This window comes from Anopheles arabiensis, chromosome X, assembly GCF_016920715.1.
Source record: "Anopheles arabiensis isolate DONGOLA chromosome X, AaraD3, whole genome shotgun sequence".
Lineage (NCBI taxonomy): Eukaryota > Metazoa > Arthropoda > Insecta > Diptera > Culicidae > Anopheles > Anopheles arabiensis.
The window spans coordinates 9874261-9884955 of record NC_053519.1 but is presented as its reverse complement, the minus strand read 5'-3'; the positions used below and the strand labels follow the sequence as shown (position 1 = coordinate 9884955).

The window sequence follows — 10695 nt, the reverse complement described above, 5'->3', positions numbered from 1 at the left end:
ACGCCTCCGGATGACTCTGGGCGACCTCTGACGATTACGAACGACTCCGAACGACTCCAGGTGACTCCGAGCTGGTGGTGGAAGCTCGGAATCGGACGTACTCGATTCCAATTCCGGGTTCGAAATCAATTCCGGAGACGTTTCCGATGATATAGTCGATTCCGATTCCGGAGCCGATTCCGGAACTGATTCTAAAATTGCACCCGGAACCGATTTCGGAGTTGACTCCGGAGCCGATTTGCCGATTGAAATTAGTTTCGGAATGAGAATCAGTTCTTGAATTAAAATAAGAAGTTTCAGAAGCGAAATCATCCCGGGAATATCCATGAGAATGGATTGTTTACAAATAAATTTGGATACTTTGCGGCAATCAATACGTAGCATCAATGGACTCAAACGCCTATTCTTATGGAGATGCCAAAACCGACTCCGATCTCGAAGCCGATTCTGATTTCGGAGCTGATCCAGAGCCGATTTCGGAAACTGATGCCGGTCCTACTATCCGTAATCGAACCAGAAAACTTCGGAGCAGGCCGGAATCGATTCTGACCAAAACTTCATCCTTCTCTTCACTACTCTTCACCTTCCCTTCACTTCCGAACGACTCTGACTCTGGGCAGAACTAGTCGGAATCGGACTAACAACAGCCGGATTCGGATCGGAGTCGTGGGTGCGCTCCAAAGAGCACATCACTAAATCGAAACGCTTTCCCCCGTATTTCCAAGTGTCTGTCGCAAGCGAAAGCTCCACAAGTGTCCGACGCTCAAGCACAACAACAATCAACAACCGAACACACCATCCCCCAACCCCCTCCCCTCTTCCTGCCCAACTCGTCCTGAATCGATGGCCAACGTGCCGGACGGTGTGCCCCGCGTCCTGCTGCTGCTCAGTGGCAAGCGCAAATGTGGCAAGGATTTTCTCGCCGACGCGCTCCTGCAAAGGTACACGCAAACGGCGTGCTCTTTCTCTCTCTCTCTCCCACTCTCTTTTTAACCTTTTTTTTCTTTGCTCTCTTTTTCGGGCCAGGCTCGGCACGGACCGGGCCCAGATCGTCCGGATCTCGGAACCGATCAAGCGGCACTGGGCGGAAGCGATGGGTCTGGATTTGGCTGCCCTGCTCGGTGACGGTGCGTACAAGGAGCGGTACCGGCGGCAGATGATCGAGTGGAGCGACGGGCGCCGGCAGGAGGACTACGGTGTGTTTTGCCGCGCCGCCTGCACCACCATCGACCGGCCGATCTGCATCGTGAGCGACGTGCGGCGCCAGACCGATGTGCGCTACTTCCGCGAGGCGTACGGGCCCGAGACCCGCCTGCGCACCGTGCGGATCGAGGCGAGCGAGCAGGTCCGGCACGGGCGCGGCTGGCAGTTTCAGGCGGGCGTGGATGACGTCCAATCGGAGTGCGATCTCGACGGGTACGCCGAGTGGGATTTGGTGCTGACGAACGAGCGGCCAGACGGGGTGGGCGAACTGCTCGACCGGCTGGTGCAGCTGGTCGAATGCTGAGAACTGAGAGCACAAATACGTGGGCGGCGGGGGTGTGGTTTAAACATAAGAAACATTTTTTATTTATTCCATTTATCTGTTAATCTGTCATAGGCGTTAATAGGCGTTGGTGGAAGGTGTTGGGTTTTTTTGTAATAAAATATAAAAAATAAACGGGTTTTTTCTCCAAATTCCATCCTAAACTAAAGAAAGAACCCCTACGCATTTGAAAATTTTCATAAAATCACATTCTATCTGGTAGCCCGGGTTAAAAAAATCATTGCTACATGTGGCAAGCAAGTACAAAAGAATTAAATTTCTATTTAAAAAATAAAACCGGCGATAAATCATCTCATCAGTCGCTTTTGGTTTAAAATGTTTACGCAAACAACACGCCTCCTCGTGTGTACGAACGACAGAGTTCGTAATCGTGTTAGAATCGCTTTCAGAACTTATAAGAAAAGACGTGTTTGTGCTTCTTTCGCTAATGCTGTGGGCAGTTCGGCGCTTTGTACTTATAATGTTTAAACCCCCCCCCCACCTCCTCCTCCCCTTCCTTCAGCACAATACTATGTTAATCCTATGTTTGAGACATGCGTACACTTTATTCTAAATCATACTTATTCTGTTTGCAAAAGAAAATAATAAAAAAATAAAAATCATTCACTTCCGTTCGGAGGGGGGCCTGTTCTGCTGTGTTCCGCTGCTCCTGTTGCCTCTCTTTTGGGCCAGTACGCGTCTAGCGATAGTACTGGCTGGTGGATTGGCTCCACAGGGACGACGAGAGGGTGGAGGACGCGCTGGACGACGGTTGCTGCTGCGGCGAGGACGTTTGATGCCCGTACGGCGAGTAGCCGGTGCGGGACAGATGCTGTTGCACGGGCGACTGCTGGGGCACGCCGATCGACATGTGCATGTGCTGGTTCGCAGCTGCAATGAACGAAGAAAGAAAAGAAAAAGAAAAGGAACGTTAAATTTTAACGCAATGCAAGTGGAAGACCGTGCACGCTACCTGAATGGCTGGACGCGTACGAGCCGGAGCTGCCGTAGTAGTAGCCGTCGCCGAGCTCGCCCTGCCGCATCATGCCGGCCCGGGGCGAGTTGAGCTGCTCGCAGGAGTTTTTGCGCAGCGGCGCCACCCCACCCGAGTTCACCTTCTCCGACAGCAGCTTGCTCATCGGCGACAGCTCCATCGGCTGGACCGGGACGGGCGGGTGGGCGCCCGCCGGCGGTATGACCAGCGGCTGCACCGGTTGCTGGGCGGGCGGGGCCGTCGCCGCCGCCGCCGCATGCCCCGCGTTCGTCACGTGCCGGTGGTTGATGTGGGCCTGCAGGTCCCGCTGGGACAGGTAGGTGCGCCGGCAGCCCGTGTTGCCGTACCGGGTGCCGCCGTGCGTGCACATGAACACCGTGCCGAGGCGGGTTTGCTCCACTCGCACCACCTTCTCCTTGCAGCGCGGGCACACCTTGAGCGTGTCGGAGCGGGCGCACCGCAGACAGAACACGTGCTTGCACGGTATCATGCGGCCGTATATCAGGATCGGGTTGTCGCACTGGTCGCAGCAGTAGATCATCGGGTTGAGCACCTTCTCGCCGATCAGGTTCACCTTGTGGTTCCAGTTCAGCCGCAGCATCGGCTCGGGCGGCCCCCGGCTGATCGTGGTGAAGGTGGGCGCCTCCAGCTGGGAGATGTCCGCCTCCATGTCGATGATGAGCGGCGCGCTAGTCGGGGCGGGCAGCAGCGCACCGGGCTCCGGGTCCGGTTCGGCCGGTGCGGGCAGCACCTGGGGCGGCGGCGGCCCGCCCAGCTCCTTGACCGGCTCGTGCTCGACGCTGCGCCGCTTGCCGGACGGGGCCGGCGCTGGCTTTTCCGCCACCGCCGGCACGGCCCCATTCTCCTTTTCCGGCTCGGGGCTGGCCACCTCCTCCTCCTCGTCCGAGGAGATGACGCGCGTCGCCTTCTTGCCGCGGCCGCGGCCCCGCCCTCTGCCCCTGCCGCGAGTGCCTCTGGTGCGGCCCCGGCCCCGGCCCGATCGCTTCGTACCGCTGCCACCGTCGTCCGAATCCATGCTGCCTTTAGTGCGGTTTGTGGTTCACTCGCTCTCTCTCTCTCTCTTCCGCTGTTCGTCCGCGTATTCAACCGCCCACGATTGCTCTCACCCTCTCTCGCTCTCCTTCCTCACTACCGACCTGGCGGCCACTACTTGCGATACATGGTGTTGCGGTTGTCCGTATCCAAAGGTGTTCTTCTTCTCCAAAACCAAACCCACCTCACTCTGATCCTACGCTGCAAAAACAACAAAACGTAAACAAATTAGCCGCACACATGGCGGCGGGGCGGTTCACCGCGCCGAGATCGGCCACTTACCTAACGGTTGATTGGAGGGGCAAACGCTTTGCCGTTTCGGTGTCTGTCGCGCTTAATTCCGTGTTTTTGTTTTTCTTTTGCTGTATGGTGCAGGGCAAATAATTTCGTGACGCTTTTTTTTCTTTCTTTCTTTCTTTCTTTCTTGCCAAGCTTTCTTCGGTGGTTACACGCACGCTCGAACCCTGCAGAGGCCGGGTTGGCTCACGACGAGCTGTTTGGCAGCTGTTGGCGGTGGTTGCGGAAAAGGTGTAGTTTGACATTTGTGACACTCAACAGGATTTACAGGGTTTGCCACCAAGGTCTGTACAGTCTGTTCCCGAGTTACGCGGTTTCTGCGGTCCCGACGAATCCGCGTAACTCGAATATCCACGTATGTCGAATTTCACGTTTTTTGACTAAAATACTATTGATTACTCGGAGTTTTTTTTTTTTTTAATTTAATTTAGTACTTTTATACACTTTATCATTTATATGATATGATTCGTGCAGAAAATTATAATATTTCTGGCTTTTAAGCGGTTTCAATTTGTTAGCATAAATGCAATTTATACCGAACTTGACACAAATTGTACTGATTTGACATTTAATCTGTCAAATTTAGAAAACCGCGTATCTCCGAATCCGCGTATATCGAGAACCGCGTAACTCGGGAACAGACTGTAAATATTCGACAAAATCGTTTTGGTCATCTTGAATTTGGCCCTAAAACAAAAATTCAAATATTTATTTTAACTAGAGGCATACATACTTTTCCGGTAAAATTTATGAACTACAGTGAAGCGCCGTTTATCCGTGCTGATGAGAAATGATAGTGCGAAACGAAGATGACATTGCGTTCGGAGGAGGATATTTAAAAAAACGGTTATTATAACTCATGGGCATTAAAAAACAATATAATTTATGGCAAATTTCAAATATTCCCATCGGAAAAACATGTAGTTAATATAAACTGGGTAATTTTTATCAAAACGTAGTATAAATTTCCGAAAAAAAATCAGGATTATGTGAATAAATACAGTGGAGCGCCGTTCATCCGGGTTTCTTGGGACTTGGTTTTAAACCTTTTGAATTAGTTTTAAAAATTCGATCAAAAGGGAAAGTATTCGGCATTTGACAATTGATGTGTCAAATCAGTACAATTTGCTCAAAGAACTGTCAAATTTAGAAAACCGCGTATCTTTGAATCCGCGTATAAGAGGTACCGTGTAACTCGGGGACCACCTGTATAACGATTATGAAAAATTGAGTTGAGATTGTTCCTACAAAACACCACACATTTAGTTTGACAGATAAAATCGGATGCGGCGTCTGACGAAATCAAAATTTTTTGATTCCGTCGTACGACGAAATCGCACGTCCGACGTTATCTGTCAAATTCCATATAAAATTTTGACAGGCCTTCCGATAAAATCGCATGCGAAAAAGCGTTGCCACCGCCCTAAACAGCGTTCCATTGAATTTTTTTTTATCATCCCATCAACTTTAAAATGTCAAAACATAAACATGCTTTTAATGTTGATTTAATTTTCATCACAACGATTGCTTCGGTATCGGATAGTGCACTCAAGAGTTACAAGCCTCCAAAATCGCTGGCTATGATGTTTTTTTTCGCTTGCCAGCGGCAGGGTTAATATGGGTCCGTGACCCACCATCACTGACCTCATCTGCCACAGTTGACGGTGCTAGGCAATGTAAACAGCTTTGACAGCTCGCTGCGGCTGTCAGTGCGAAAGCAATTTACCCGCTGTTTACATTTCGGTGCAATGGTGGTTTTGTTTACAACGCGGTGGCTTTGTTGTACAACATTTTTTTCAAATTTTTATTTTAAATTAGACGTTAGATTGGTACATGCAAATTGGGGAATGAAAAAAAGTAATGCAAAATGGTTACATTAAGAAAAAAAACTACCCTAAAAGTGCAAATGATTCGAATGCCTGGTTCGAGACGCTGGCAGCTTAACTTATAGGTTATGTCGGCAGCAGTGAAGTGTTGGGGAGATCAGCTGGCGGGTTTCCTCCGTCCGGCACATCCTGTCCCTGTTTCTGGTCCACTTCAGCGCGAGGTAATTGCCCCAACCATTGACCTTACGGCAGTTTGTCGAGAAAATGTCTGCGCTGGTTTCCAAACAACTTCACTACCATTGCCCTACGATGGGATATGCACTATTTACTAAAACCGACACTACGCACTAAACTAGCTTAGATGTGGAATGTTGATTTTAAACCACGGTTTACTCTACCAGCCCTAGTGTAAGGAACGTTTTGCAGCCTCCCCCTTTTGCCCGCCCGACTCACAATCCACAAGCGCTCTACGGTTGAAAAACGGTGGACGTGGTGCTTTCGCGCACCGAGGTGTAGCGGACCGGCGCGGAGGTAAAGCCGAGCCCCTGGGCCGCCAGCCGGCGCTTGAGACACACGATCACCAGCCCGATGACGATGCCGAGCCCGACGACGATGCCGACCGACAGCAGGGAGAGAAAGATGGCGCCCGGGCGCAGGAAGGCCGGCTTCTCGTACATCGGGCCGGCCGGGCCCTCCTCCGGCTGGTCGCACACGTCGATGTAGTACAGGTCGACCAGGTGCATCGCGGCCAGCATGTGGGGCGTCTCGCAGCGCGTATCGTCCTCCTCCTCGTAGTCCGAGTGGGAAAAGAAGTGGATGTAGCGGAGCACCTTCTGCAGCGCACAGTCGCAGTGCCACGGGTTCCCGTGCAGCAGCAGTATCTCGAGCACGTTCAGGTAGGCGGCGGGCGGCAGGACCACACTGCCGGTCGGTGGGTGCAGATGCTTCAGCTTCGACTGGGACAGGTCGAGCTGCGAAAGAGAATAGTTTTTAGAGCGATTGTTGCGGTTAGGGTGCAGGAGCAAGCCTCGCCTACCTCGCGCAGATCGGTCAGATGGTACAGTATGGTCATGTCGAACACCTCCAGCGGCGTGTTGTTGCGCGCGAGCAGCGTGCGCAGCATGCGCACGTGAGCAAACGAGTCCACTTCGACGGTGTGCAGCACCGGCATGCTGCTCACGTTCAGCTCAAACAGATAGTCGAGTGCTGCCACACAGAGAAGAAGAGAACACCCTCAAATTAGTCCACGATAAAAGAAGTGCCAACACCAGGTTGCTACTCACGCTGGGCGAAGCTCAGCACCTCGATCGGGTTTTCCGCCAGGTTGAGCGTGTGCAGCGCGGCGAGCGGATAGAGCGCCTCCGGTACCGCGCCGAGCCGGTTCCCGCACAGGTCGAGCTCGTGGAGCGACCGCATCCCGCCGAACACGCTGTCGTCCAGCTCGGTCAGCTCGGCGTACGACAGGTCGAGATGCTCCAGGTTGACGAGCTGGGCGAGGGCGCGCGCCGTACCGCCCACCAGCCGGCCGAGCGGGTTGCGGGCCAGGGACAGCTCCCGCAGGCTCACGATGTGCTCGAACGCGTCCTCCTGCAGGTGGGCGATCGCGTTCGCGCCCAGATCGAGCTCGTCCAGCTGCAGCAGCAGCCCGCTGTCCTCGCCGACGTACTGGCCGCGGAACACGGCCGCCGTCAGCGCATCGCCCGTCAGCCGGTTGTGGCTGAGGTCGACCCGGAGCACGTTCGCGGTGTCGAGGAACAGGCCGCCCGCCACGCTGGCCAGGTTGCAGTGGCGGCAGCTGAACACCAGCGTCGTGTTGGTTGCGGGCAGCTGCTCCAGCCGTGTCAGGTTGTTCCCGGACAGCGACAGGACGATCTCGCGCTCCGGCTCGGCTGTGTCGAACCGGGCCGGCCAGCCCCCGATCATGTGCGTCAGCCCCTTGCGCGAACAGTCCAGCAGATCGTACCCGTGCACCGCGCTGGTCCGATTCGCGATCACGCACGCACACCTGTCGCAGAGCGTCGCCGCGTCCTCATACAGCTCCGGCTCGACCGCACCGAAGCTCGCCAGCAATATTATTATCTGCAGGGGGGGTGATAGAAAAAGATACAAGGATTAACTACAAACACACACACACACACGCGGGGTGGTTATTTACGATTCTTGATGCTCTCATCGTATGTGCTCCCTCGGGCGCGATGCAAACCAATACTACTGCCGTGGTTGCCGCTGGCAGTGCTATTTAAACGCGGAGCACATAAACCCTTCGGTTTGCAGCACCTGTGCCCCCCCATCCCCCGAACAGTTCCGCTGGTATCAGATGCATGAGCTGGCCTCCGGGTGCTCTTATCGCACAGCCGACGCTGCATTTATCTTATCGCGCTCGCGCTCGCCCATGCTCGCTCGTTTCGGCCATCGATTGCCAGCCCCCGGGAGAAGTGTGCGTTTTCCTCTTTTGCGCCGGAACAAATCGGGCAACATGATATTTTGCGCACAACGTCGTTCGTACGCGATACACATGTGCATCGTTGCTAGTTCGTCTGGCGCTGCTGCTACTGTTCTACTGGGACTGTTGTGCGTTACGTGCGTGTGCAAGAACAAATTGGACCGCAGGTTCTGGGAGCGTGAGAATGTTTTCCCGGGCGACAAGTGCGATACAGTGCTCCCAGTGCCACCGTAATTAGTTAAGGGTTTGGGCGTTTGTTTTATGCAACGGGTGGAACGAATCTGCTACACGACATGTTTGGCTGGGCCAACTATTTGACCGAGGCATGCTTCAGCCTGCTTGTGGCATAATGTTCTCCGGCAGGTTCGATAAAACTGGGCACTGGGTTCTGGTGCTTTCGTTCTGGTTTGAAACGCAGTCTCGGAACCAATTTGCTACATGACTTTAGCTGCACCAACCAACTTTATTGCACATGGTAGCATAGAACTTTTACGCGCTCTCAGGGCGATAAAAACCTGCGCGACAATTATTTGTTTTGGAAGGGATGGGGGGGGGGGGGTTCGTTTGATGTAATGTCTAGAACAACGTGCTTGCAGCATTCAGCATATTCCATGTTCGATAACACGTTCGGTCGGTGCTTACCAGCCCTCGTTGGTCGTGCATTAGATGCACGGTTTTTGTGTATGTTTTTTTTTTGGGAGGAACCAATTGTTACATGCTATTTGCACAGCAATATGCTACCGTACGATCCACATGCATAGGTATGTTTGGTATTGTGCAGAGTGCGTTCTGAACGGTTGTGGAAAATTGCACTTTTTGTGGAGCTAGTTGCAGTTGGAGCGCGGTGCTCATGCTGCCTGATGCTGGCCTTGTTAAGCGATGGTGCGTGTGTGTGTGTACGTTTTTATTAGAAAAAATGTGGAACATATTTGCTACATGACTTTTGCTGGCTTTGTTTTTTTTTGGCTCGGCCCTATCATAGTTTACTTTTAGGCAGCATGGCTCGCAAGAGTTGCGTGTTGTATGTGCAGCCTAGAACCGATATTGCGACGCGATTTTTTTGCAAAACAATGAGAACTTATTAAGAGCATGATCGTCTAAGGTGCCAACGGAAGCAGTGTGAATGTTTCGTCTTACTTAATTATTACAGTTCTTGGAACAGCGCTCGAACCCATACAGATGCTTGAACCTATTCCCTGATACTGAATCCATACCGCTACTGAAAGTGGTCTCAAACCGATGCAGGCTGGAATTGTTTCAATTTTTTTCCATTTTTTTTTTGTTGCATCTCAATGTACAACTATTTTTATTGTGTTTCATCACTTTCTCGCATAATCCTACGCCAGGAGAAAAGAGCATGTGAATGTCTGTTTGTGTGCTCACAAGGTCTGTGTGAACTGATGGACAATCTGCTATTGGACAAAACTGTAGGCACGCACCGTTCGTTCTTATAAGAAAACATATGCAATACTGGATTTTTTTGTACCTGGATTTACGTGGTTTGTCATAACGTGGCTGTATCCCTACAGGTCCTGGAACTGAACCTGAACTCGTACTGCGGCAGCATCTGATCTCGAACTTATACAGATGCTGGAACCGATGCTGGTCCTTAAACTGGTACTGAAGTAATACTGGACCTGGTATTGAACCCCCATTTCGGTCCTAGAAGTTATACTGTATTAATACCGGTCCCGGCACTGGTATTTAACCTTTTTCGGTCTTGGGACTGATATTGAACTCATGTTTGTCCTGGAACTGATTCTAAACCCATAACGGTCCAGTAACTGATCCTGTACTCGTATCGGTGCTAGATCAAATATAGATTCTATACCGGTTGTGCAACTGATATTGCTGCAGGACCAGTTCCAGTGTTGGATGTTATCCCGAACTTATAGTGGAACTGATGCTGAGTCCATATCGGTCCTGGCACTGATATTGAACTCATAGCGGATTTGGAACTGATATTGCACCTATATCTGTCCTGGAACTGTTACTGAACCTAAACCGGGAACTAATATGATGGATCAAATATAGATCCCATACCGGTTGAGGAACTGATATAGGTTCAGGATCAGTTCCAGTCCTGGATCTCATCCCGAACTTATAGTGGAACTGATTCTGAACTCAAAAAGGTGCAGGAATTGATCTCGAACCTATACAGATGCTGGAGCTGATACGGAGTCCATACCGATCCTGGAACTGATGTTGAACTCATAACGGATCCGGAACTGATATTGAACTCATATCTGTCCTGGAACTGTTATTGAACCTAAACCGGTCCTGGAACTGATATTGAACTCAACCCGTCATTGTAACTGATTCTGAATCCATATCGGTCCTGGAACTAATCCTGTACTCTTATTGGTGCTGGAACTAATATAGAACCCATACCGGTTGAGGAACTGATATAGGTTCAGGATCAGTTCCAGTCCTGGATCTGATCCAGAACTTATAGTGGAAATGATTCTGAACTCATAAAGATGCGGGAACTAATCCGGAACTCATAAAGGTGCGGGAATTGATCTCGAATTTATACAGGTGATGGAACTGATACTGA

General features: G+C 51.5%; 3 protein-coding genes across 4 annotated transcripts; 1 reads left to right on the top strand and 2 right to left on the bottom strand.

Annotated features, from left to right (window-relative positions):
* Positions 1–719: 719 nt before the first annotated feature.
* On the top strand, positions 720–1656 carry LOC120906793 (probable phosphomevalonate kinase). The gene is made up of 2 exons (XM_040318798.1): positions 720–941; positions 1027–1656. The coding sequence occupies exons 1-2, from the start codon at positions 844–846 to the stop codon at positions 1505–1507; spliced, it is 579 nt and encodes a 192-aa protein (XP_040174732.1). The 5' UTR covers positions 720–843; the 3' UTR covers positions 1508–1656.
* A 408-nt stretch (positions 1657–2064) lies between these two features.
* Positions 2065–4082, bottom strand: LOC120906791 (E3 ubiquitin-protein ligase Hakai). 2 transcript variants are annotated; one of them, XM_040318792.1, is made up of 3 exons: positions 3855–4082; positions 2499–3768; positions 2065–2416 (listed from the first exon to the last, which is right to left on the bottom strand). In XM_040318792.1, exons 2-3 carry the CDS (start codon positions 3553–3555, stop codon positions 2226–2228), a joined length of 1248 nt encoding a protein of 415 aa, XP_040174726.1. In that variant the 5' UTR covers positions 3556–3768; positions 3855–4082; the 3' UTR covers positions 2065–2225. The 2 variants fall into 2 exon arrangements, with proteins under 2 accessions (XP_040174726.1, XP_040174725.1); XM_040318791.1 differs by having other exon boundaries at positions 2499–3773; positions 3855–4080.
* A 1965-nt stretch (positions 4083–6047) lies between these two features.
* LOC120906622 (chondroadherin-like) lies at positions 6048–7981 on the bottom strand. Its single transcript, XM_040318421.1, has 4 exons — positions 7851–7981; positions 6979–7774; positions 6732–6901; positions 6048–6666 (listed from the first exon to the last, which is right to left on the bottom strand). The coding sequence occupies exons 1-4, from the start codon at positions 7866–7868 to the stop codon at positions 6163–6165; spliced, it is 1488 nt and encodes a 495-aa protein (XP_040174355.1). The 5' UTR covers positions 7869–7981; the 3' UTR covers positions 6048–6162.
* Between the last annotated feature and the right edge of the window lie 2714 nt (positions 7982–10695).